Raw genomic sequence first — 24,275 nt, 5'->3', positions numbered from 1 at the left:
CCGCACAAGGAAGATGATACGTTTCAAAAGAATTCGCTGATTATAAATGAAATAAATTTATTCGAGTGAGATCCGTTAAAAATTGCAACGAAGTAGCTTTGAGCAAGAGGACGCGCCTATTGATTTGCGTGTCGAGAAATAGTTGTACAAATGATATTAGCACATTCTCGTATTTGTGATTCGGTAATAACCAACGGTGGAGCCAATCTGATAATGTGTCCGTGCGTTGGTTTCGCGAGTAAACCTGCTTCCTTTAGTTTCAAACAGATATCCATAGCGTCGATCTTTTCGTTAATAACGATTGCATTGAGGAGACCTTTTCCTCGTACCAAGGTTACGATATCCTTCGGAAGTTTTCCAAGTTCCTCTCTAAAAATATGACCAACTTTTTCCGCATTCTCTGCTAGCTTTTCCTCTTCGAGAACGCGAAGAGCTTCGAGAGCGACCTTGCATCCTAAAGGATTGCCACCGTATGTCGAACCGTGTTCGCCAGGCTTTATGGTCAGCATTACGGAATCGTTGGCTAATACTCCGGAAACTGGATAGAAGCCACCGGAAAGAGCTTTTCCAAGGATCAAAATGTCTGGCTTCACGTTTTCGTGATCGACAGCCAGCCGTTTACCCGTCCTAGCTAAACCAGTTTGTACTTCGTCCGCTATCCACAAAACTTTATGTTTCGTACACAATTCTCTAACTCCTTTCAGGTATCCGTCCTTAAAAAAAAAACATTGAAATATAAAAATTAGAAGAGCAAAGTTCGTGATAACTGATCGAACGTTGGAAACTAGGGATAGTACCTTTGGCACGACAACGCCAGCTTCACCTTGTATTGGTTCCACCATAAAAGCGCAAACGTGAGGGTCAGCCAAAGCTTGTTCAAGTGCTACAAGATCATCGTAAGGAACGACCTCGAACCCAGGCATGAAAGGACCAAATCCGCTGTAACTGCTGGGATCCGTGCTCGAGGACACAGCGCTCATCGTTCTTCCCCAAAAATTACCTTCTGCGAAAATGATTTTCGCTTGATACTGCGGTATTCCTTTGCACGTGTAACCCCATTTACGTGCTAATTTGCAAGCAGTTTCACCACCTTCTACTCCCGTGTTCATCGGTAACCATTTCTCGTATCTGAAGATAATATACCATCTTACTAATTACCCTATCACGAGTACTTAGATATCAAGCAAAAGCGCAGAATATGATTATAGTAAACAATATGATTAGGTAGAGCAAACAATCAACACAGTTTGTTACTTACCCAAAAAGTTTTGTGATGTATTCTTCGAATTCACCTAACACGTCGGAGTAAAAGGCTCGCGAAGTTAACGTTAATACTTTTGCTTGATCGATCAAGGCTTTGTAGATCCTGGGATGACAGTGGCCTTGATTAACAGCGGAATAAGCGCTTAAAAAGTCGAAGTAACGTTTCCCTTCAACGTCCCACATGAAAACCCCTTCGGCTTTACAGACTGCCACGGGAAGAGGATGATAATTGTGAGCGCCGTATTTCGATTCCCGCACGAAAATCTCCTGCGACGTGATACTTCGACATTGTCCGCTCTACAATCATAGTTTTAATATACAATAATGTTCAACCGTATCTGGCAAAATAAAAATGATTTTTATTTATTCATTACTAAACGAAATTAACCCTTTGATACAAAATTTAACAGAAATAATTTTGAGAACCTCCTAGCGGCATTCAGAAATGTGATACAAGAATAATAAATTAGGCAATTATGATTTTATGTAATCAAAGTATTTCACAAACATTCCTCAACGATAAGAAACGAGACGCGTTATCTTTACACCTGCCGCCGCTTGCCGTTTCATTACCTGGCAGAACAGATTCGTCAAGGTTTTGTTAGATATTCCTCCAATTTTCTTAAACATCTTGATCAGTAGTAGCTCGATGGTTCAACGATGTAAAAAATTCGTTATTTATCAATGACTGATCTTCCAGATCGCTCCAAGCATTAATCTAGATAATTAAAACAAATCGTGTTATTTCGATAAAACAGATGTATCTTAGCGAGATGTGATATTGCAGTTTTTAAAAGTGTAACGATACATGCATTATCAGTAACCGCTTAGCAAAATGATTTTCAGTCGGAGAATGTAAGTACTTATAGCTTTTGTTAAGAATGAAATGAAAAAAAAGATTATCAGTAAGAGTATTAATGCTTACCGGAAAAATGATCACGACTGCATCGTTATCGCTATATCAAAACAGTGTGTCACTGATACCTCGTCTTTCTTTCAATTACTGTATGCCTTCTACCTTTGCAGAAACCGATGATTGTATTAGTAAAACTGGCACATCAATGTTTCCACTCGATGATTCCTTCGATGTTACCCGTTTTCCAAACCGGTTAATAACACGGTTCACTTGAATATGTCTTGACGTGTCTAGTTGTTTCTAGTCGTGTCGCGCGTTTTATTCGTTTCTCCTCGGTACGTACGGTCACGTTACACGCTCTTCATATCGAAGATAAGAAAAACGATATAATTATACGGTCCATCAACCGTTTGAGTCCAATAGCCTATTTGAGTCCAAAAACCGTGATAATTTGTATTCAAAAGTAAATACGATAAGCTAGATTTCTTTCGTGCAACATTGTTTTATATGATTTCTTCTGACATCAGACAACTAACTGTTAAATAAGAAAAGAATATTTTAATCAGATTTTACGACAAATTTGCCGCAGTAATTATATGTTATATTGATATATTACAAACATCGCAATATTCTTATCATTTGAAAAATGGGTAGAAACACTTACGTACTTATCTACAAATATTCTTATCGATATAATGAAGACTGATAAGTAGTTGTCGCAGGCTCTGCATTATCGACGATCTCACAGTTACCATTCCGCTGGATTTACCAATATGAAACACGTCACATTCTCATTATTTAAAGTATCAATGTACATAAGGCATTTCTATTATCTTTAAAAGAGACAATAAGAGTCCATTGTACATGAACATTACTGAAACATTACAAAAATGTATCATGAGCTATGATAAATTGAATACACTCAGCATCATTATTTTAAAATTAAATCTGTTACGGTTTTACAGATATGATTTATCCAGGGCCGGCCCTGCCTGGCGGCCGCCTAGGGCCTCCCCAAGGTCCAGGACCCCCATAAGACCGGTAAATATTATTGATCACCATTTTAGATTTTGCGTCTATATTTTACTTGAATATTAATCGATGTAAATGCAAATCAAAATTAGTTACACAAGTTTTAATGTTAATTTTATAAATTTTATTTGTCATATATGTGAAGGGGCCCTTTTTCGGAGCTCGCGAAATCTCAGGGCCGACCTGGATTTATCCCATATTTATAAAATATAAAAACTTACGCAGGTAATTTCTTTTAAAAGTAAATATATGTATACCAGCCAGGTTCCCTTTATAAGTATAGAAATGTGTATGTATGTACATACACACAAACTAGAGATCTTTGTGTCAGTTTTACCCGCCAAACTGACTATTCAACTCACCATGATTTTATGTATACTAGTTGCTAGGTACGCTCCTATGCGGTTCAAACATTCGTTACTTGTTTCTTAAATGCTGTGATTTTTATACTTTGTATACGAAACCTGAAATAGAAATAAACTTTTAATATGAGTGAAGACGATTATGATGAAATTCGGAAAAGAAATATCGCTGAAAAGAATGCTATTGTAAGTATTTTTCATTTTAACCTTTAACGAATGTGTTTCTGTACATTTAAACTTACAGTTTGCAGAGTTTTTCAAAGATTTAAAGCAACAAAAAAATGAGATAGAAGAACTGGTAAAGGAATATAAAGATACAGATAATTCGGAGAATGAACCACCAAGAAAAAGACGCAGAACTACTTCCCGTTCTGTTAATTTTAACAGCGCAAAAATTAAATTTCGGAAAAAATATAACACTAGAAGTAGTTCCAGGAATAAAAGTAATGATAACTCAAATAATTTACAAGATGAGTTGGACGAAGATTTAATTGAACCTAAAAGTAATAAACCTAAATTGCAAGTCCTATTTCCTTGGGCAAAACCTTTTCAACGAACAATTGATTTAATGAAAATGGGAGTCTGCGATGTAGATGAAGAGCAAGAGGAACATAGTGATGATAGTTTTGAAGAATATATAGCAAAAAAAATGGTTTATAAAGTACATAAGACCCCATACGATCCAGATACCATACCATCAGTTGATGAGATAACAGAGGAGATGCTAGAAAATATAGCAGAAAAAAGCTCTTTAAAGCAGTATTGTAAAATTAATGGAACCAGTTGCCATCAGTGCAGACAAAAAACCTTGGATACAAAAACAGTATGTCGCTCTGGAGAATGTGTTGGAATTAGAGGACAATTTTGTGGACCTTGTTTAAGAGGAAGATACGGTGAAAGTGCTATGGAAGCATTAAAAGATCCTGTATGCCTTTGACTCTTATATTAATACTTTTTATAGCTCTTCCATATTTATTTCTTTTATTGTTTAAAATTTATAGGATTGGGCTTGCCCACCTTGCCGTGGTTTATGTAACTGCAGTATATGCCGAACGAGAAGCGGTTTACGCCCTACAGGAATTTTAGCTCCTGTAGCGCAAGAGGAAGGATACTCGTCCGTTATGGATTACCTTCAATGCACCGAAGACGACGATACGTAACTTCATTACTGCAAAATACACTTAATAACGAAATATTTTTATACTGAAGGTTTTTTTAATAAATAAATTAACATTTTCATATTGCATGTAACATTTCTTTTCATACATAAATCTTACTTCATATTTAGTCAGTTTTCCTATCCTGAGTTTTCTTTTTCGTTCCTATTTGATTGCAATAATACCATAATGTCTTGGTGATAACACAGGATCGAATAAACGCAATATTGCAAGTTTGGAGCACCCATTGCTCTCTTGTAAAAATATCATTCTATCAAGCATAATAGCTGCTTCTAATACAAGACCAATATGTACTCTTAACATTTGAAATACATAAAATTTTTTCATAAGAGGCATATAGAGTTGGTATACATTTATCAACTCCTCCTCTGACAGTATCTGAGGAAATAAAGGTTTGTTAAAAAAAAGAATATCGATAGAAATATTTATACTCGTCGATTTTTTTGTTATACTTTTTCTGGTTTTACTCCAATTCGTGAGAATGCCCATCGCGCGTAACTTATGAAATCATTTAAAGGCCCTCCACGACCTACTCTGGCATCGTAGATGCCTATTAGCAAAAATAAAGAAAAGAAAATAGTACATACTATGACAAATAATGAAATTATATTAATTAAGAAGAACAGTGTACCCATAGAACGAAGGATCACTTGTAAAATTGCTCTATAGAATAATGATGATGGCATAATTTTATTTTTTCTGCTTCTTTCAATGCATTGTTGAGCTAACATTCTAGCATTCTTAGAAAAACTGATCCTTCTGCTAAACGTTTCATTTGTCAAGTGATAACAACAAGGCACAATGCACAAAATTCTAATATCTTCAGTAACCAAAAATGTTTTAATAGCTGAATGAGTTAGAGAACCACATGTATGTAAACCAGTTAATATGAGATTCCTATTTATATTCCAATCACAAAAACGTTGCTTAATCATGTTAATATAGTTAGTTTTCTCATTTATTTCTTCTACTACATACTGTACCTGAAACAGAACATGACTTATCTGTATTACTGTAGTATAAAATTTTGTTTAACATATGTGAAACTACTGTTGGTACCAAATTTTGAGAGCATGTCATTTTCTTCTTTAATTGTTTCTGTTTACAAATTGCTCCATTGCTACATGATTGTGAAGAATCTATTGCAAGAACTGGAATTTTATGATTCTCTGCTAAAAATGTTGACAAATATGCTTTACCAGCACCAGCATCTATTACCAGATTATCAGTTGATGCTGCAATTGTTCCAATAATATTTCCAAGGGATTCAACTTCATGTAATTTCTTAGCATTCATAAAATCCATTTTTGCACTTTTGCATTTAAATTTCTTCCAATTACCAACATCTGGTAACACATGTGTAAATTCCTTTGAATCTATTTCTATGGAACATGATTGCAAAGAAAGAGACCTTGTCAATTTTATAAAATTATTTAATATAGGATAATTGTCATTTTCTGTCCAATAATCACAATTTATTTCATTTTTTTCTAATTCTGACCTTAATGGGTCTGGCAAACATGTCTCCCATAAATTTTCAGTAATAAAATCAACTATATGACAATTTATCAACTTCTCGTAAGTATTTATAAAACATATAACTTCATCAAAATGTTTATCATACATAGTTAGAGTAAGTATGATACTTCATTTGACACATTTTTTAATTTTCTATTTGTTTAAATATGCGATTTTTATTTTACTAAAAATCAAGCTTATCTCCTTCTGGATATAATGAACATATTTTTGCTAATGAACAAAACTTGGCATACTTAAATTTAATATTATCAACAGTTTTTGATATATCTGTAGCCTTGTCATTAAATTTAGGAAAATTATAAATATCTTGTAAGAGTTCCTGTGCAATTTGAACACTTTTCTCTGAGTTACATTTATTAGTGTTCAAGTATTGTTCCAAGATACCACTGTAATATCCCAATTGTGCAGCTAATAAACTAGCTCTATGATATCCAAGATGAAACCCATCTGTTAATTGTTTCTTGCCAATTTCATAACCTTCTGTATAACCTATATGTTGAGCATTTTCTTCAGCAAATAATAAGTTTGTAAACTCTTCATTCACATCTACTTGTTCTTCTTTGTCGGACATACTTATCAATCCTGAAAATATATTAGCATAAATAAAGAATAAAAATAACCAATACAATTCTTTTAACAACTGCTTGTATAAAACTTACCTATCACATGTTTTAAATTAATACTGTAACTATATATCAATAATCTTCGTTTATTCTATTAAAATATTTATATATCAAATGGTTTAAATACTTTTACAATAAGTATACAATTTAAAATTCAAACTAATGCAAAGACTAGTTTACAATAGTTGAGTTACAAAGCAATAACAAATCCCATGGCGAACAGGTTTGCCAATTATTAAAGTCACTATTCTCTTCGTTCAGTTATGTATTATCAGTTAAGGTTATAAATGTACATAAAACAGAGCAATATTTTCTTATATTTTTAATAAGAAAGAGTTACTGCTATGTTTGATGAAAAATATCCTGATTAATTCACAAAAAAATTTTGTGAACTTGCTTCAAGATACTGTATTCATAGGAATAATGTAATTCTAACCAACTTCAGAGGCGTGTCATGTTTGCAATAAACGCGGCGTTCTTTCTGTAGTGTATCTTACAACTTTTTAATATTTTATAAAAGATGCTTGCTTTAGGACCTAAAAAGGATGGTGGACCGAACACAAAATTTTTTGAATCGCAAGAAATTCTCACACAACTCGATGGAGTCAAACAGTGGCTCCTGAAAAACTGCAAGAAGGTACGTCTAAAAGCCCGGCGTCTAAGTTTGTGATCAACTAGTCAACAATTTACATATACGCTATATTAGTATGTTTTGACACTGAATCATTTTACTAGGTCTTGTAAAACTTCATAATCGTTCTTGCTTTTATATTCTGAAGTGATATAAATATTAATAAACCGTACATGCATGCAGACATTTGCAACTTCTTCTCTATATCCTGTCTATATATTTTTTAATATTTTCCAGTATGTACAAACGGATCCTCCTACTAATAAAAGTTTAGCTACTCTGATAGTCCAATTGTTACAATTTCAAGAAGATAATTTAGGAAAAAATGTTTCAAAACCACCGATGACAAGGCTTCCTGTATGTATTTATGTATCAGTAGTATTAAATATTACTTTAAAGATGTAATATTATTTTAAAAGTATAAAATAATTCATGGTATTTTTAGATGAAATGTTTCTTAGATTTTAAACCAGGAGGTGGCTTATGTCATATTCTTGCTACAGCATATCGTTTTAAACAAGAACAAGGATGGCGTAGATTTGATTTTCCTGTTGGAAAGGTAAATATTGACGTTTACATTACATTAAGAGAACGATGTTAACATAATATATAAAACACTTTTGCTTCTAGTCAGGATCTCGTATGGATAGGACAGTGGAAATGTTGATGGCAGCTGAAAGAGCCCTAGTGCAAAACAGGTGCATGCTTATACCAATTGTATACGTAAGACCTGATGTAGACAAGTCAACAGCTGCAAAAGTAAAGGAAGCGGTTCGACGACATCAAGGCACTATTGCCGAAAATGAAACAGATGCTACGCACATAATTTACCCTCCGGTAGATCCATTAGAGGAGGAATATGCGCGGCCTTGTATGAGGCGCGAGAGATCCGTTCTACTTCATTGGTACTATTTTCCAGATAGTTACGATTCTTGGACTGCTTTAGATCTTCCGTGGGATTTTCCTGAAGGAACGCTTACAAGTACAAACATGAAATCGGTATATAAAGTATCCGCGACGTGGGCGTTAGATTTAGATCAGTATAACGAGTGGATGAACGAAGAAGATTATGAAATGGATGAAAATGGTCAGAAGAAAATACATAAATACAGGCTATCGGTGGAGGATTTAATGGCTCAACCATCTCATCCTCCACCTTCCGCAAAGAAACCTAAAAGAAAACGATCTCCCAGTCCGCCTCCTAAACTAGCAAAACGTAAAAGTGGAAGAGCACCATCGGGTGTTCAGAGTGCCTCGTCCTCGTCGTCGCTTGCGGCGCCAAAAAAATCACGCGGCGGAGAAGAGGAGGACGATCTCACTCAAGGAATGGAAGATCCACCGGCGGAACCTCGGATCGTGGAAGTAGTGGCTACACCTACGAATCCACCCGTTACAGGTCAAGGTAACGTTCCAACAAGCGGTACTACGTTAACGACAACGGGAAGTAAAAAACAAGATAACGAACTTCAACCACTTAAATCCGGTAACATGGCGGACTTAGACGAACCGATGGAAGGTGATAAGGGAAGTTCACAAAGCACTCAAGATAGAGAAGAACGAGATACAAGTAAGGAAAGAGGAGAAGGTAATAAAGGAGACGAACCGGAAGACAACGTTACAGAACAAACACATCATATCGTCGTTCCAAGTTATTCGGCTTGGTTTGATTATAATTCGATCCATACTATCGAAAAGAGAGCTTTATCTGAATTCTTTAATGGTAAAAATAAATCTAAAACGCCAGAAATTTATCTGGCGTATAGGAATTTTATGATCGATACCTACAGATTAAATCCCACGGAATACATTACATCAACAGCCTGTAGACGCAATTTGGCAGGTGATGTATGCGCAATCATGCGTGTACATGCATTTCTAGAACAATGGGGACTTATCAATTATCAAGTAGATGCAGAGTCAAGACCAACACCCATGGGACCTCCGCCAACATCGCACTTTCATGTATTATCGGATACGCCTTCTGGCTTAGCACCCGTTAATCCCAACCCTCCAAAAACACCTCAACCATCAGCCGCAAAAACGTTGTTGGATTTAGAAAAGAAATCGAATGTAATTGGAACGGAAGAAAAGGTTTCGGCCGGTGCGATGACAAACTTTGGATTGAAAATTGATCAGTATTCGAGGAAACCAGCGGTTCTAAAGAATAAACAAGCAGCTGGAGCTACTCGTGACTGGACGGAACAAGAAACACTTTTGTTATTAGAGGGGTTGGAATTACACAAAGATGATTGGAATAAAGTTTGCGAACACGTTGGTTCTAGAACGCAAGATGAATGTATTTTGCATTTCTTACGACTACCTATAGAAGATCCATATTTGGAAGAAGGTGGACCAGAAGGTTTAGGCCCATTGGCTTATCAACCGGTACCTTTCTCCAAAGCTGGCAACCCAGTCATGAGTACTGTTGCATTCTTAGCTTCGGTTGTTGATCCTAGAGTTGCAGCGAGTGCAGCTAAAGCTGCTATGGAAGAATTTGCAGCCATTAAGGATCAAGTACCAGCCGCTTTGTTAGATCAACATTTAAGAAATGTTCAAGCTAGCGCGAATTCTGATGGTAATTAATCGTCTTCTTTTTCTATTATATGTACCTTAAATGATTCTGTTTTATAATCGTTTCTTATGTTTAGGCAAGTTTGATCCGGCTGCGGGATTAGCACAGTCAGGCATAGCTGGGACTGGACCACCCGAACCACCAGATGATGCAACAGCACCTTCGACAACTGGAAGCGTACCAACGACCGTGGCTACTTCTCCGCATTCGGCGACTCCGGCTTCGATAGAATCTAAGAAAGAGGAACAGGAGAAACCTAAAGAAGCCGAAGTTGATCAAAATCAATTAGAAATACCGAAGAAGGAAGAAGAACTTAAAGAGACAGAAGAAGATACGAAATCTACTATGGATGCTGAAGCGATGGAAGCGAAAGAAAAGAAAGACAAGGTAAATTGTTCTTTCGTGTTGTTATTAATGTTACAAATCCTTGTAATATTCTATTACATTTTCTCATTTAATTGCGTTAAAAGGTTGTACGAGACGCTCAACTTCAGTCAGCAGCTGCCGCCGCGTTAGCAGCGGCCGCTGTTAAGGCAAAACATTTGGCGGCCGTGGAAGAACGTAAAATTAAATCTCTAGTAGCGCTGCTCGTTGAAACACAAATGAAAAAATTGGAAATTAAGTTACGTCACTTCGAAGAATTGGAAACTACAATGGAACGAGAACGGGAGGGACTTGAATATCAGCGGCAACAGCTTATCACCGAAAGGCAACAGTTTCATTTGGAACAGTTGAAAGCCGCTGAATTTAGAGCTAGACAGCAAGCGCATCAGCGTTTAGCTCAGGAACAACAACAACAACAACAAAATCAACATCCTGCCTGGCAACCTGCTGCGCAACAACAACAGCAACAACAACCACCTAGCCCGCAAGCGGCAGCTCAACAACCACCTGCACACACGCCCCCACAACAGGCATAATTTCATTTGTGAGTTATTTATAAAACATAGTTATTGATCGCGAAAGAATTGTATGGTGTTATCATTTTATTCAGAAACACGAAGAATGTAGAGATATAAATTTTTAATACTGAATATATTATTTCTGCAATATAGAATAATATTTTCTTGTGTTAATGGTTTTATTCGTTCATGTTTAGTTTAACTGAAAAATGATCATTTTTAATATATATATTTTTCTTTTGTTTAACATTGCAATTACATCATAGTACAAATTTCAATTTGTAATGATACTTATACGAACCTTTAAATGTGTATACTCCTTTGTATAAGATTACACGGTATTTTCCCAGACTTGTTTCGTTATATCGTAAGAAAAATACTTGAATTATTTATAAAGATTAATATCCAAGCTATAAAGCATGATTATTCACAAGTTCTATAACTAAATCAGTCATGAGTCGTGCACATTCCGTTCCTCCGCGTGGTGGTGCACGCATATTTTGTTTTATTTCGTTTGTTCCCGACTTTTCGTATAAATCTGGAGCGTCTTCGCTTTCACAGGTACTAATTGGTAACATATCCAATGCAAGACCAATACCAAATCGTCCACAACGTCGCATTTCCTCGTCTAATCTATACATGGTTAACAATGTCAAATTTAAATAAACAAAAATAGTAATGTTTCAAGAACTATTGTTTAAGACATTTATTTCTCGCAAGCAAGATTCGTAGTTTGATACTTACAATTCCCACATCACAGAAGGATCTTTTGGTGGTTGTTTTGGATTTAGCGTATGTAACGAGGACATTAAATGAAAATGATAGTGTTGGAGAAGTTGGATCATATGAACTCGTCTAATTTCCCCAGTTGTGCAACAGTACAGTAAGTTTGCAAGATCAAGGGCAAGTGAACCAACTCGAGCTAGTTGAAAATCGACTAAATAGACGACCTGCAAAGACACGAGAATGTTAGTTCATTTTTGTTTAGACTATTCGTTTGCATTCGACGAAAAGGGAAGAAATCGTTAAGAGGAATGTCTTACAAATTAACATAATAAAATTGAACTAAAACAAGAATGTTTTTAAACTCACTATTCGTCCTTGATTCCTATGCAACGCAGCGTAAAAGTTTTGATACTGTCATTCAAGTGAATACTAAATTTTGCTTAAATGATTTGAGAAACTAGTATATAATACTTACTTCTTCGTTTGGACTAGTATTATCTTTAAATAAAATATTATTAGTCCAGCAATCACCATGACAGAACACGGTAAGAGGGCCTTGCGTAGCTACTAATTCGCACATAGTGCGAAAAAATACTTGGTCGTCAAGAAACGCTTGCAATTTCTCCATTATTTCAACCCTTCTGTGCTCCATGTGACTAGGAAGACTATCGGACACCATTCTAATAGCATTCTTAGCAGCAACTTGATAATATTGACGGTACCAATCTTCATTTTCTGGTCGGAAAAGAGCCTCTTTTACGCCTTGACCTTCGTTTGGATTCGACAATTTTGTAAATTCCTCCGGCCTTTGTAATATACGTAATACATGTACAATCAGATATAGAAATATGAACTTAGCTCGTAATAATAAAGAAAATATTATTCGACTTGCCTTGTCTCTCTAAGAGTCAAACTAAGCGCATGGAAACCCGCTAAAGTTTTCAACACTCGTTTTAAATCATCAAGTTGTAACCCTTTCCTTCTATCTGCCATTTTAAAATCTCTTTCTCGTAAATCTTCCATAGCAATAAGATCAATCTGTGCCGCATATATTTTAGCAACTCCGCTAAAAACTTGTTTACTATTTGCTTGTAATTTGTTCAAAGCTGGCCACACATACGTGTAAAATGCTACTTCGTTTCGAAATAGTAACTCGCTTTTAAAAGCCTCGCGGTGTTCTCTCGATCGGGGTAAAACTTTGTAAATAATCGCAAGTTCATAATTACTCCATTTATCGTTTGTTATCCGTTTACGTCCTTTAGCTCGAACACGATACAGCACAGATGTGTAATTGTCACCCCTTCCTGAGCCAGGTTCCTCTTCTAAACTTGTAATTTCTACGTCTGGTTCATCTTTTGTTATCAGTTCGCGAACAGATTCCAAGGTAAGACGCACGTCTTCTTTTTCGTCCACCATCCTGCTGGTAAGAATGAAAGTTTCCACCGAATATCTTCAAAAAACCTGTTTAAATAGTGTGATCGTGTAATTTGTGTAGCCCCGTAAATTTCCTGAATCGATAGTATCGCAGCACTTGAACCTTTAAAGCGAATGGGTGAGTTACGATGTTAAGCTATGCAATGCAGGAAATAAGTATTTGAGTGATGAGAGAACAGTACCTCCCACTGCCATACAACTTAATTTATTAATCATACGTACCCTAGCTAGAGGGGCAAGGACATTAATACATACCAATCACGTATGTAATTTCTATTCTATGAATGACAAACTGATTGAAAATTTTGCGCATATAACGCAAATTTAAACGAAGAAATGATCTCAAGTTCTGTATATTTTTAATGATTCAATATGGTGTTCTTTTTTCAAATTGTACAAATAATACAGAATATGTAATGTTATAAATATTTTTTCATCGTATTGATTCATAATTAATTATGACTTCGATTTATCTAAAGTGTCCAACACTTCCTCCCCTACTAAATTGATCAATTTATTACGGTCAATATCTGTAAGTTGTGGGTGATCATACAACTTCCTAGCCATCTCAGTGGCTTGTGGAAATCCAAAATTTGTAGCGTATTGGAGAACAAGCTGTAAAAAAAATGTAAAACATACATGTTTTATTTTAGATTTAAAAAAAAACAATAAATGAATACGCACTAAAGTTCCTGTAACACAGTTCTTCGAAATATAGCTTTCAAATAGTTTAGTCAATTGTTCTTTGGTCATTGTTGGTACAAACAAATGTGGTTGTTCAATGGTGTACAATAAAACGTCCATACTTTCATTTATGCGATTACCGCATAGTAACATCATTACGATGGAACCCGTCATCGCAGTTTGAACCGGAGTATACGTTTGTAATTTATTTTGGATTTCCATCTATAATAAGATGTTTTTTATGTTTATATTATTGCCTTTTATTTTTTTATTTTTGTTAATATACCACGTAAATATAGCAGATAAATAAACATCCAACCTTAATGTCATTCCAACAAGTCCAAGCTGCATCTACAAAGACTGTTCTCAAAGGTGACTCAGCTGGTAAGCAAGCTATTTCCATCAACGATATGACATCTAACTTCAATGAAAGGTTCATATAACCAAATAGAGTTATATCTGACCATATCCTTGCTACGTATTTTGCTACAGCTTTCTGTTCGTGAAATTTTAGCTCGTTTACAATTTCAGTGTATAACCGCACGCTTGGAATATGTTCATTTGGAACAAACTCTTCATAAAATTTGAAGAATTCGTCTATCGTGCTTGTCCTTAATAGTAATCTTATGTATGAATTGTAATATAGATTATCCTATTGTGTATAAAATATGTTATTTAACAGTATTTTGCACTAATAAGATATATTCTATAATATTGAAATAAAAACATACTCCATCATTATCTGAAATAAATTTATAATTATCCCCAGTAAGAAGAATTTTGTGTATCATGTCACCAGCTTTTCTATCATTGTAACATTTAAGAGCATACTCCATAGCAACACTAAAGAATGTAACATCCATCGGATCTTGAATTGTGAAATTTTCCTTTGATACTGTATGTAGGAGATGCATAAAATCATTATATGTAGAATCACCTGAAGGAACATATAATTCTGTATAAAAAATTACTACACAAATAATATGAGGGAAGCATAATTACCTTTTTCTACAAGTATCTTTATAATATGACGATACGAAGCTAACGAAAATTTTATATTTAACTGTTTAAATTCTTTACATAAATGTTTCATAAAATTGTCAGCTGCCAGTGATGGTGATGAAGAAATCAGTTTAAGAGCAGCATTCAACGTCCTAACATTTGGTCTAATTCCTTTTTTGGCCATTGATTTAAGTAATTTATAAACGTTTGCTACTTTTTCTTCATTTTTTTTATTATCAATGTTTATCATTATCTTCATAATGTAATTGTAAGTAGTAACAGTTAATGGAATATTTTCGTTTTCACATTTCTCAAACAGCATCCAACTTTCATCAATCTAAAAATGTAAATCCATAATATATTATATTATTAAATTATATAGGTCTTTATAAAGAAATTTAATTCATCATACTCTTAAGCACTTTGCTAAACCACATAACATAGCATTGTGAGCTAAAGCTGCTGTTTCAGGATCTTGTTCTATTAAAAATTTATATAAGTCATCAACCTGTTTATTATGTCTGAAATATAAAGCTATTAGACATAATGAAACATACTGTATAGTACATTTATCTTTAACTATTACTTCATTACTTACTTCCATATAAATACTGCAGGTTTAGAATACCATTGTTCAATAGGCAATGTATTATTTGGTGAAGCATTTCCATAATTGTAAAAGCACAACAATTCTAAAAGTGCTTGTTTTGTTTTATTGGAAACATTGGTTTCTAATAACTCATAAATATCAATAGCATCTGATAATCTATATTCTGACATGGCTTGTAATAGTATTTCTTCTGATACTTGATCTTTACGAGTATATTTTATTGGTGGTTTAAATGCCTGGGAAATACAATAAAAAATAAAGTTACTTTTGTTAGATCTTATGATATGTATATATATAGGTATGATTAAACTTTACTTTAACCAATGGTTCTGAGAGATTTCGGGGAAATAGATTCCCATGTGCTTTATGAACCCACATAGCTGCTTTTTTGCCTGATTCATACGACAATGCATATGTACGATGATTTTGTTTTTTTGTTGGAAGTAAGAAAGGATCATCATGATACACATAGCCAGTTGTCATTTGATCCTTTGGTATTGTACTTTCAAGAGCCTTTAATATGCAGAACATCATATATAATTATACAAACAAATTAACGAAAAATTGGATACAATAAGAAACTGTACAATATATTTACATTTAAAATATCTGTAGGTTTACGTTCTATTCTAGGTGGTATTTGGATTGTAGAATTTGATGACGAAGATTGCAATCTTTTTAACTGACACCATGAACCTCTGCTAATTAATTAACTTCATTAATATGTAATAACATTTTTATATAAACAAAAAATGAGTACATTATGATTTTTGTCACAACTTTAAAAATTGAACAAATTAATATATTTTAACGAGAAATATATACTACTAACCTAGATGATATATATTTGAAGTGATTCATTATAAAAACTTTTAAAGTTTCACTTATAATATAAAATTAATCAAATATTATAAGAAACGCAATCATAGAGGTTAGAACTAGATACAACCCAATGCACTTCGCTTCTAGGGCCCGTATTCACAGTCACAACTTATTGTATCCGTCAGATTCACAGTCGCCGAATAAGTAACGCCTTAAGCATCAGCTTATGAAAATTATTGCTTATTGCTGTAGATTTACAGTTGATTCTTAAGAAAATCATAAGTTCTTATGAATTCATAGTTGAATAAGTTCGCCTTACTTGTAGAAAACGAGTTCTTATTTCGCTTAATTGAGGTTATGTTTCTGAATTAACAATATACGAAGGTGTTATTGTGCAGTGTTGAACAGTGTTGAAGGATTTAGCTTGATTAATTGTAGTGAATTGTTGAAAAAGAAAGTACGAAATGGAGTTTGACTTTGCGGATATTGAGAATATTGATGATATCGAGGGCATTGATAATAATTTGTATGAACATCTATGAATACAAATATATTCGAGACGCAAGTGACCAGTTTGATTGTTATGATGATGAAGAATTTAGGAGACGTTATCGGTTTAGCAAAGAATCGATTTTGAATGTAATATTGCCGAAAATTCAAGAAGGACTGCAGAAATATAATAATCGTGGTTTGTCTATTACTCCTGTGATACAACTGTTAATTTGTTTGCGATATTATGCTACTGCAAGTTTTCAAGTAAGTCATATTAATAAATCAGTATCACTACAACTAAAATAAATAGAGAAAAATAAATACCATTTATTGTAATTGTAACTTATTCTGGGAAATACTATGAATGTTCCACAACCAACAGTTTCCTGCATATAAAATTTACAAGGGATCCAGACAATCACATTGAAAATTGCTGGTTATTCAATAATCTTAGACAGGGAAACAGAGGTATTGATTTACCACGTTACCAACGTTAATGAAAACTGCGCCGAGTGTTTTCTCATCTAATTTTGCAGAGGAAGATTTGGCGAACAAACGAGATGCCACATTCCATGACGAATATATCTTTGACCATATGATCGAAGTGGATGATGACAATCATCCGAGTATAAACACCACTGAGGAAATTAATTATATTACGACTGCAATTAATGATAAGAGTCATGAAGAAGATCATTAATAATCATTCCCCAGAATGCAAAATGGATGAAATTGATGAGATCGTGGATGGTACACCGCAGCAACGAAGGCCAATCATTCCTGCCGCTCCAAAGATGGATTATGAGGAAAGGAAACTGAAATCAGAACGTATTAAAAAATTAGAAAATTTTATATGAATAAATTATTGAAAAGATAACTTTTTATACCTACAAAATATTTTTTGTTATTCAAGAACATTAATGTTTATTACCTTCCTGTTGTTGTTTTAATTGTAATTCCGCTTTTTCTGCTGCTGCGGCTGCAGCACGGAGTTCTAAAGCATATTTGGCTCTTAGAAATTCTATTTCTAATTTGTTTTTTAGTTCCTCATGCCGTAGTCTCAAATTAAATAATTCCTCCTCATTCTTCATAATAGCGCTCTGTCGAGGGTATTTCATATTGCTCCACATCTTTTTAAGTTGGGTAACATTCCTCTGAAAAATAAAATTTATATTACAGGGTGTCCCAGAATGAGTGTAAGTCGTTTCGTTTTTGAATTATTAAGGAAAAACGCTGACCAATACGAGCGCACGGGCTCGGTTATAATATACAAACTCCAAATTCCAAATAGTGATAAGCATTCCCAGTTTCACATAATAATATTCTTTATACTACAAACCTTAGATGAAATCACAGTGGATATGTTATATTGCTCCGTGATTTCCTTCCATGCATCTTCTTTATTTTTCAATGTAGAGCTATCGCTCTTTTTGTTTTCTATAATGTGCGAGAATTTTTTTAATATTCCCAAAAATGTTTTTTTATCCACTTCGGTATAATGCTTTTTACTAGTCATTTTTTTTTTAAGATTTGGAACTTGGAACTGCTTTATTCAGACTTTGAATCGAACTGCTCTTGGCGGTGAAGATTCTCGTTCTATGTCGGCTGGAATCCCCTCTTCGCTGGATCATGGATCCTCCCTTAGGATCATCCCTCGTCCAATGGTGGCCGAGCCCATCTCTGTCCGGAGGAAATCCCTCCCCCTGCTTTTGGTCTACCCTGAAGCGAGTGGAAGTGGTAGTGCTCCGCCAAGTATAAAAAGAAATTCTAAGAAATGAATAAAAGCCATTAAAAATGCGTATTATATATTATTTAAATAATTGGTTAAACTTTTCTTCAGGGGCCCAAAAATTATGGCCTTTTGTTTATCTTTTTGAAGTATTTAACGAGTAGAATCTAAAAATCTTAGTTTTAAGGCGCGGAATTCATCGGTTCAGAAGTTATGCGTGTGTAAAACTGAGCGTTTTTAGCGTATTTTACACGTTACTTCGACGCCATATTGACTTGTAGCCTGATGTCGTCCAATGAGTGGAGTCGCCGTCGGTAAAACAGAATTATGTACATAAGTAGCGGCCTAAACCCGGTATACCTAAGGTTAGTTTTTTTTTTATAAACAATATTCCCTCGGATTTGATAGGAACTGATGGTACTCACACCCAACGAGTAGAGTCCAACTGGCGGTCGACAAAGGATTGGATGCGGGGAATAACCTGTCAAATACGTTAAAAACGCTCACTTTTACACACGTATAACTTCTGAACCGATGGATTTCGCGCCTTAAAACTAGGATTTTTAGATTCTACTCGTTAAATACTTCAAGAAGATAAAAAAAAAGGCCATCATTTTTGGGCCCCTGAGGTAAAGTTTACCCCTAACTTATTACATCAATAACATTCGCTTGTAATTCAGTTTGAATAGACATTGTTTGGGATCTGGTATATGCAGTTGTGAACAGAACCTTAACTCTCGCTCGACCCACGTTTCTAAACAGGAGAACAACTACAGTAAGGCCGCGTTCAGACTATGCAATAAAATTTACAACTTTCCGTGCAATTGAGGGTCCGAATTTCTTTGTTTCTGGCCGTGCCTGTACCAGGTATGTCGTCTGAAAAAGAAAATGGTTTTCTCTTGTAGAAAACCTTTTGTAGGACGGCATACCTGGTTCAGGCACGGCCAGAAGCACAAAAATTCGGACCCTCAATTGCACGGAAAGTTGTACAACTTTATTGCATAGTCAGAACGCGGCCTAATGCTCTATTGAATTTCGCTACGTTCGGGAGTCAGCAGTGAAATTCTCGCGAGTAGGGTAGCGTTTGTATTCCGAGAATTGACTGGAGCAGAACTTGACAGAGTAAGGCCGCGTTCAGACTATGAAACTTTGGCATGAAACTTTCCGTGAAACTTCGGGTCCAAATTTTTGTGTTTCTGGCCGTGCCTGTACCAGGTATGCCGCCCGAAAAAGGAAATAGTTTTCTCTTGTAGAAATACCAACTTCCGTATTTTTTATCAGATCTTTACGGAAGCGACGTCAATCGATTCTTTATGTTTTTGCGATCAAAATGAAACCAAACGCAACATAAGTTGGACAATAATTAACCAAGTTACGTGAAAAATCTGAATGCATAGTTAAAAGCCAATTTCGTTAAAAGTAGTCCGGTTTACGTGATACGAGGTATCATTTTAATCGGGAGAACACCAGCAATCCATTGGTACCACTTTCATACCGATGCGATGAAAAATAAAGAATTTGATGTTTTAAAAAATTAATGCGGTCGGTCGGTTCGACCTTAAGCTGCCGAGCGCTTACCTGGGGCCTGCACTCGGTATGTCGTGCAAAAAAGAAAATGGTTTATCTATTTACTCTATGTTTCACTGGAACAGCGTTGTATTTAAAAATGGGCGGGCCCTATGAGAATTTAACCAGCAGAACCCACCTTCCTTTCCTTTGCAATTTTCTGTGCTGCTGGTAAATGCTAGGCGACAAGAGAAAACAACCATTTTCTTTTTCGCACGACATACCGAGTGCAGGCCCCAGGTAGGCACTCGGCAGCCTAAGGTCGAACCGACCGACCGCATTAATTTTTTAAAACATCAAATTCTTTATTTTTCATCGCATCGGTATGAAAGTGGTACCAATGGATTGCTGGTGTTCTCCCGATTAAAATGATACCTCGTATCACGTAAACCGGACTACTTTTAACGAAGTTGGCTTTTAACTATGCATTTAGATTTTTCACGTAACTTGGTTAATTATTGTCCAACTTATGTCGCGTTTGGTTTCATTTTGATTGCAAAAACATAAAGAATCGATTGACGCCGCTTCCGCAAAGATCTATTAAAAAATACGGAAGTTGGTATTTCTACAAGAGAAAACTATTTCCTTTTTCGGGCGGCATACCTGGTACAGGCACGGCCAGAAACACAAAAATTCGGACCCGAAGTTTCACGGAAAGTTTGACGCCAAAGTTTCATAGTCTGAACGCGGCCTAAGAGAGTAGATACGATGGGAGGAAGCGAGATAAACATACTACGTCTAGCAGCGGCGGTCGAGGCACGGCACTTCAAAGTGAACATGCAATAACGAGAATTTGACTATCAGTAATTTTCATCTTATTTTTATGAAAATTATACCATTGAATTATTGAGATCCTTCCAATTAAAATGAGTCCAAACACGACGTAAATCGGATTAATTTTGTTGGTGGTTAATTTAAAGAAAATTGTATAAAATCGTTATGTTATACAAATTTAAATATTCTTAAATAGTTTTATATATATATATTTTTTTTTGACGCGTACATTTTGTTTTCACTCTCCGTGCTCTTGAAAGTGATCTTTTAAAGCTTTTGCATGTTTTTGGATCGAAATATCATATTGTTTTGACCATGCAACGATAACGTCTATAGCGTTCGCAATTTCGTGTTCTTTAAATTGAAGATGGGTTGAAGAACCACCTTCTTCTTCTTCTTCTTCTTCTTTCTTAGGTTCAATATTCATTTCTACCTCTGCTTCCTCTTCCTTTACCTGTACTTCTTCCTCTTCCTTTACCTCTTCCTCTTTCTTTACTTCTAAGTATTTTGAAAACGTGGAAGTAACGTTTTCAGCTGCTTCATAATCCGCCTCTCTACTTTCACCGGCTATTTGGAGAAAGCTTATGTCATGGCGTTTTTTGAAACGCCATATCCATCCCCGACTGCAAACATAATTTGACGAGCCGCCACAATTTTTATTTAATTCCGTCGCTTTATTCTGCAGTATCTTATCGGTTAAAATGTTACCATTTGTTGTTTGTTCTATAAACCACAAATATAATTTGCTGTCCAATTCGGACAGTACGGGTTCCCTTAATTTTTTTCGATTTGCAGTCGGGGGGTGTTGCATTTCAGCCTGTTGTCGTAATTGTACCGCACTTTTTTGTATTTGATACACTGTGCGGAGACAAACACCAAATTCACGTGCCAAGTGTTTTGGCAGGACACCATTCAACAGTTTCTCGGCAATGTTCATACGCTGAGTTACAGTCAGTTGTTTATATTTCTTTCTTTCAACGGTAGACATTGTATTTAGTTCGTAGGAGGAATAGTTTAACCATTAAATTAATTATTAAATTAAACACTAAATTAAACCACTTAATTAAACACTAATCACCCAATAATAATAATAATAATAATAACGTAGAGTGCTAAAGTTTTTTCGATTCGAAGTAAATTATATACTTTTGTGATTCACAATTCAAAATTGGAGCTTCTGCATGCTTGCCGACACTTGGAAAAAGAATGAAACCGAACCATTGCACTCTTCTTGCAGTTTCTATATTTTTTAAAATTTTGCCAACAGTCCCTAGAAAAATCCCTAGAAACGAGAACACAAATTACGTCGTCATTACTAAACAGAATGCAAAAAAATTTGAGGGACGTGTTCAGGAGGCCCTAAAGAATGGCGCTCAAGTCCTTATATTATCCAAATCGTCAAAAAGTTATAAAATATTGAAATTTATGTCTGTCAACGGTCAAGAAAATGGCGGATCGGACTCACCTGCATTAATTTATTCGTAATATAAACATTTTTGCGAATCGTATGTCCAAATAGAGACCAGAGCGCCATTCTTTGGGTCAGATAGAATAAAACGAGCACCCAAGGAATGATTTACAAGCCTTCAGGTAGAAGAAATTTGTGTTCTACGATTTTTACTCGCGAAAGACGTCAAAAAGGTAAAACAGACCACAAATTTAGTTCCTCAGTTTTTCTGTAGGGCGCAGTTCGTTCATTTTCTGCGCTCGATCGCGCGCTCATTTCCAGCTCGTATATGTGAATATGTGTGCGTCGACCGAACCGTCGGCGACGATACAATGTATCGTGGAGAATGGGACGTTCGAGCCTGGAAGAGGCGATGAACTCCAATGCGTGAATTTCTTTTTCACGCGACGTTCTATCGACTACGATAGCGATTTTCAAATCATGTGTCACGAGATGTACTTACTTACTGTCCACCGATGACAAGATGTCCCGCGGGATGGTACAGGGGCAAGGGGGGACCCTTGTTCGCTCCGCCAGTTCCCCACCGTTTGACGCTTTCGCAACGCCAACGTTTGGGTTTTTGACGTTGCACGTTACATAGGCGTAGGATTTCTGTATTTACGAGGGTCGGGTTTTCTGACCTACCGTTAATCATTTCGTACTTTATTTAATATATTTAATATATCATTTCGTACTTAAAAAAAAAAACTCAAGTGGTTTAATTCAATTTCGAAAAAATTATTCTGTTTTAAAGCATATGCCACTACTTTTCGGATACACTGTATGTCTGCGCCAATGCTCGCCTCGCACTATCTCACTCACAGTCTCGATACGTCTCATCGACTTTCTTCGTCACACGGTCTGAATTAGTGTATGATCGTTTTAGTCAATAGCTAGCTAGAACCGAAAATGCGTGTGAAATGAGGTGTCTCCCTTCCATTCTGACCAATCAGATTTGCGGCCTTTTCATGGGACATCTTGTTATCGGTGCACAGTACTTTTTTTGCGAAAAGTAACGAAGAATAGCGTGCCGTTAGTTGGATATGATAACTTAGGTGGCGCTTAAATCAGTTTCTGTTCGGCCGAAATTTCGATGAAACGTTGACTGTTTTACCGACGCGGAATTCGGAGTTCGGCCTCGACGCTAATAATCAATGTCAATTTTACAACCAAATAAAGTGATATAATAATTGTAATCATCCCAAAACATAAGTTTGAAAATTATTTTACAGTTAAATAGTAGCACTAAATCATTACAATAAGGACAAAGTAAGTTAAACTACAAAATGTACTGAATACTAAACATAATTATAAAATATTTATAAACATACTGTAAGGTTAATTCTTTTTGTTTTATAAAATATTAGACTTGAAACAATGAAACTTTGAAAATAGAAAGTTTCAATTTCTGTATTGATATAAATATATATTCTGAAATATGTACTTACACATATTTAATAGTATCTTGCAATAAATGTTAAATTGATTTTTTTCAAGAATATTACATAACATTACAAAATGCATAAATAAAAAATGATGGCTTAAATTTTCAGTTTCCAGTTATAACATTTTTTAATTGACATTGGTATGGAGAAAGAAGATATATTTTTGCAAGTAAGTTTAGAAAGGCCTGTTTATGAACAAGAAGCCTTAAATAGAGATTATCAGTATGAAAAACCAAAAACACCTGGTATGTATACAATTTTTTAAATATAGATATATTTTTCATATAATTGATATTAATTGTTTCTTTCAGTATTTCAAAATGCAATAAGTAATATAAAATCAACAAATTGGAAGTCCTATTTTATGTCTGCAATTCCAATAATAAGTTGGTTAAAAAAATATAGATGGAAAGAAAATATAATATCGGATATAATATCTGGTTTAACAGTGGCCATTATGCATATTCCTCAGGGGATGGCTTATGCACTTTTAGGAAATGTACCACCAGTAGTTGGTATATATATGGCATTCTTTCCTGTTTTAGTATATTTTTTCTTTGGTACATCTAGACATGTATCAATGGGT

General features: G+C 35.1%; 10 protein-coding genes across 23 annotated transcripts in view; 3 read left to right on the top strand and 7 right to left on the bottom strand.

Moving 5' to 3' along the window:
- Positions 1-40: 40 nt before the first annotated feature.
- Positions 41-2,422, bottom strand: LOC114875113 (ornithine aminotransferase, mitochondrial). 2 transcript variants are annotated; one of them, XM_029185055.2, is made up of 5 exons: positions 2,248-2,422; positions 1,837-1,981; positions 1,259-1,560; positions 798-1,128; positions 41-713 (listed from the first exon to the last, which is right to left on the bottom strand). In XM_029185055.2, the coding sequence occupies exons 2-5, from the start codon at positions 1,891-1,893 to the stop codon at positions 117-119; spliced, it is 1,287 nt and encodes a 428-aa protein (XP_029040888.1). In that variant the 5' UTR covers positions 1,894-1,981; positions 2,248-2,422; the 3' UTR covers positions 41-116. The 2 variants fall into 2 exon arrangements, with proteins under 2 accessions (XP_029040888.1, XP_029040887.1); XM_029185054.2 differs by having other exon boundaries at positions 2,189-2,421.
- A 935-nt stretch (positions 2,423-3,357) lies between these two features.
- On the top strand, positions 3,358-4,757 carry LOC114875117 (cell division cycle-associated protein 7-like). The gene is made up of 4 exons (XM_029185060.2): positions 3,358-3,376; positions 3,534-3,699; positions 3,758-4,438; positions 4,515-4,757. Exons 2-4 carry the CDS (start codon positions 3,640-3,642, stop codon positions 4,671-4,673), a joined length of 900 nt encoding a protein of 299 aa, XP_029040893.1. The 5' UTR covers positions 3,358-3,376; positions 3,534-3,639; the 3' UTR covers positions 4,674-4,757.
- On the bottom strand, positions 4,594-6,405 carry LOC114875116 (probable methyltransferase-like protein 25). The gene is made up of 5 exons (XM_029185059.2): positions 5,751-6,405; positions 5,323-5,674; positions 5,144-5,241; positions 4,791-5,069; positions 4,594-4,681 (listed from the first exon to the last, which is right to left on the bottom strand). The coding sequence occupies exons 1-4, from the start codon at positions 6,315-6,317 to the stop codon at positions 4,836-4,838; spliced, it is 1,251 nt and encodes a 416-aa protein (XP_029040892.1). The 5' UTR covers positions 6,318-6,405; the 3' UTR covers positions 4,594-4,681; positions 4,791-4,835.
- Positions 6,298-7,049, bottom strand: LOC114875118. Its single transcript, XM_029185062.2, has 2 exons — positions 6,890-7,049; positions 6,298-6,812 (listed from the first exon to the last, which is right to left on the bottom strand). Exon 2 carries the CDS (start codon positions 6,799-6,801, stop codon positions 6,394-6,396), a length of 408 nt encoding a protein of 135 aa, XP_029040895.1. The 5' UTR covers positions 6,802-6,812; positions 6,890-7,049; the 3' UTR covers positions 6,298-6,393.
- A 116-nt stretch (positions 7,050-7,165) lies between these two features.
- On the top strand, positions 7,166-11,126 carry LOC114875111 (SWI/SNF complex subunit SMARCC2). The gene is made up of 6 exons (XM_029185051.2): positions 7,166-7,490; positions 7,722-7,841; positions 7,930-8,043; positions 8,115-10,059; positions 10,133-10,443; positions 10,527-11,126. Exons 1-6 carry the CDS (start codon positions 7,374-7,376, stop codon positions 10,974-10,976), a joined length of 3,057 nt encoding a protein of 1,018 aa, XP_029040884.1. The 5' UTR covers positions 7,166-7,373; the 3' UTR covers positions 10,977-11,126.
- LOC114875114 lies at positions 11,076-13,359 on the bottom strand. Of its 2 annotated transcripts, XR_003789204.2 has the most exons (5): positions 12,577-13,359; positions 12,160-12,490; positions 11,703-11,908; positions 11,260-11,591; positions 11,076-11,160 (listed from the first exon to the last, which is right to left on the bottom strand). XR_003789204.2 is itself a non-coding variant. In XM_029185057.2 (4 exons), the coding sequence occupies exons 1-4, from the start codon at positions 13,098-13,100 to the stop codon at positions 11,369-11,371; spliced, it is 1,284 nt and encodes a 427-aa protein (XP_029040890.1). In that variant the 5' UTR covers positions 13,101-13,359; the 3' UTR covers positions 11,172-11,368. The 2 variants fall into 2 exon arrangements, 1 of the variants encoding a protein (XP_029040890.1); XM_029185057.2 differs by lacking the exon at positions 11,076-11,160 and having other exon boundaries at positions 11,172-11,591.
- Positions 13,360-13,455: 96 nt separating this feature from the next.
- LOC114875124 (protein PTCD3 homolog, mitochondrial) lies at positions 13,456-16,858 on the bottom strand. 2 transcript variants are annotated; one of them, XM_029185075.2, is made up of 10 exons: positions 16,247-16,858; positions 16,013-16,115; positions 15,730-15,927; positions 15,403-15,650; positions 15,217-15,325; positions 14,805-15,141; positions 14,534-14,739; positions 14,122-14,454; positions 13,803-14,024; positions 13,456-13,733 (listed from the first exon to the last, which is right to left on the bottom strand). In XM_029185075.2, the coding sequence occupies exons 1-10, from the start codon at positions 16,273-16,275 to the stop codon at positions 13,575-13,577; spliced, it is 1,944 nt and encodes a 647-aa protein (XP_029040908.1). In that variant the 5' UTR covers positions 16,276-16,858; the 3' UTR covers positions 13,456-13,574. The 2 variants fall into 2 exon arrangements, with proteins under 2 accessions (XP_029040908.1, XP_029040909.1); XM_029185076.2 differs by having other exon boundaries at positions 16,013-16,112.
- A 173-nt stretch (positions 16,859-17,031) lies between these two features.
- Positions 17,032-18,255, bottom strand: LOC114875144. Its single transcript, XM_029185113.2, has 3 exons — positions 18,068-18,255; positions 17,660-17,882; positions 17,032-17,543 (listed from the first exon to the last, which is right to left on the bottom strand). The coding sequence occupies exons 1-3, from the start codon at positions 18,242-18,244 to the stop codon at positions 17,503-17,505; spliced, it is 441 nt and encodes a 146-aa protein (XP_029040946.1). The 5' UTR covers positions 18,245-18,255; the 3' UTR covers positions 17,032-17,502.
- Positions 18,256-18,412: 157 nt separating this feature from the next.
- LOC114875128 (epsilon-sarcoglycan) overlaps positions 18,413-24,275 on the bottom strand; it is a 26,491-nt gene continuing 20,628 nt past the window's right edge. For all 9 annotated transcript variants that reach the window (XM_046287226.1, XM_046287231.1, XM_029185083.2 and 6 more), the window contains one exon: positions 18,413-18,495. The gene's annotated coding sequence lies outside the window, so the exon portion shown is untranslated. The remainder of the gene's footprint in view (positions 18,496-24,275) is intronic.
- Positions 23,352-24,275, top strand: part of LOC114875123 (solute carrier family 26 member 6) — a 3,349-nt gene continuing 2,425 nt past the window's right edge. The window contains exons 1-3 of one of the 3 annotated variants that reach the window (XM_029185072.2): positions 23,352-23,513; positions 23,798-23,934; positions 24,001-24,273. In XM_029185072.2, coding sequence (XP_029040905.1) covers positions 23,832-23,934; positions 24,001-24,273 — 376 coding nt within the window. In that variant the 5' untranslated portion in view covers positions 23,352-23,513; positions 23,798-23,831. Of the gene's footprint in view, positions 23,514-23,797; positions 23,935-24,000; positions 24,274-24,275 lie in introns of those variants that run through there. The other 2 variants (XM_029185073.2, XM_029185074.2) reach the window with 2 other exon arrangements.

The sequence above is a fragment of the Osmia bicornis genome, chromosome 9 (assembly GCF_907164935.1).
Source record: "Osmia bicornis bicornis chromosome 9, iOsmBic2.1, whole genome shotgun sequence".
Classification (NCBI taxonomy): domain Eukaryota; kingdom Metazoa; phylum Arthropoda; class Insecta; order Hymenoptera; family Megachilidae; genus Osmia; species Osmia bicornis.
Note: the sequence above shows the minus strand (reverse complement) of the source record. Positions and strands in the feature narration are given on the sequence as shown.

Excerpts from the sequence above, each read along its gene's own strand:
- LOC114875113 (XM_029185055.2), bottom strand. The coding sequence starts at position 1,893 with ATGTTTAAGAAAATTGGAGGAATATCTAACAAAACCTTGACGAATCTG. Across the intron at positions 1,561-1,836 it reads TGACGAATCTGTTCTGCCAG|AGCGGACAATGTCGAAGTAT; the intron begins GTAATGAAACGG and ends CTATGATTGTAG. Across the intron at positions 714-797 it reads CTGGCGTTGTCGTGCCAAAG|GACGGATACCTGAAAGGAGT; the intron begins GTACTATCCCTA and ends TTTTTTTTTAAG.
- LOC114875117 (XM_029185060.2), top strand. The coding sequence starts at position 3,640 with ATGAGTGAAGACGATTATGATGAAATTCGGAAAAGAAATATCGCTGAA. Across the intron at positions 3,700-3,757 it reads TCGCTGAAAAGAATGCTATT|TTTGCAGAGTTTTTCAAAGA; the intron begins GTAAGTATTTTT and ends TTAAACTTACAG. Across the intron at positions 4,439-4,514 it reads TGGAAGCATTAAAAGATCCT|GATTGGGCTTGCCCACCTTG; the intron begins GTATGCCTTTGA and ends TAAAATTTATAG.
- LOC114875116 (XM_029185059.2), bottom strand. The coding sequence starts at position 6,317 with ATGTATGATAAACATTTTGATGAAGTTATATGTTTTATAAATACTTAC. Across the intron at positions 5,242-5,322 it reads AGTGATCCTTCGTTCTATGG|GCATCTACGATGCCAGAGTA; the intron begins GTACACTGTTCT and ends TTTTGCTAATAG. Across the intron at positions 5,070-5,143 it reads TTGGAGTAAAACCAGAAAAA|ATACTGTCAGAGGAGGAGTT; the intron begins GTATAACAAAAA and ends TTATTTCCTCAG.
- LOC114875118 (XM_029185062.2), bottom strand. The coding sequence starts at position 6,801 with ATGTCCGACAAAGAAGAACAAGTAGATGTGAATGAAGAGTTTACAAAC.
- LOC114875111 (XM_029185051.2), top strand. The coding sequence starts at position 7,374 with ATGCTTGCTTTAGGACCTAAAAAGGATGGTGGACCGAACACAAAATTT. Across the intron at positions 10,060-10,132 it reads AGCTAGCGCGAATTCTGATG|GCAAGTTTGATCCGGCTGCG; the intron begins GTAATTAATCGT and ends TCTTATGTTTAG. Across the intron at positions 10,444-10,526 it reads CGAAAGAAAAGAAAGACAAG|GTTGTACGAGACGCTCAACT; the intron begins GTAAATTGTTCT and ends TTGCGTTAAAAG.
- LOC114875114 (XM_029185057.2), bottom strand. The coding sequence starts at position 13,100 with ATGGTGGACGAAAAAGAAGACGTGCGTCTTACCTTGGAATCTGTTCGC. Across the intron at positions 12,491-12,576 it reads TTGACTCTTAGAGAGACAAG|GCCGGAGGAATTTACAAAAT; the intron begins GCAAGTCGAATA and ends TATATTACAAAG. Across the intron at positions 11,909-12,159 it reads ATACTAGTCCAAACGAAGAA|GTCGTCTATTTAGTCGATTT; the intron begins GTAAGTATTATA and ends GTGTCTTTGCAG.
- LOC114875124 (XM_029185075.2), bottom strand. The coding sequence starts at position 16,275 with ATGAATCACTTCAAATATATATCATCTAG. Across the intron at positions 15,928-16,012 it reads AACCTACAGATATTTTAAAT|GCTCTTGAAAGTACAATACC; the intron begins GTAAATATATTG and ends TGCATATTAAAG. Across the intron at positions 14,025-14,121 it reads CTTGTTGGAATGACATTAAG|ATGGAAATCCAAAATAAATT; the intron begins GTTGGATGTTTA and ends ATCTTATTATAG.
- LOC114875144 (XM_029185113.2), bottom strand. The coding sequence starts at position 18,244 with ATGACTAGTAAAAAGCATTATACCGAAGTGGATAAAAAAACATTTTTG. Across the intron at positions 17,883-18,067 it reads CCACTGTGATTTCATCTAAG|AGGAATGTTACCCAACTTAA; the intron begins GTTTGTAGTATA and ends TTTATTTTTCAG. Across the intron at positions 17,544-17,659 it reads ATTAAAACAACAACAGGAAG|TTTCCTTTCCTCATAATCCA; the intron begins GTAATAAACATT and ends TTCTGATTTCAG.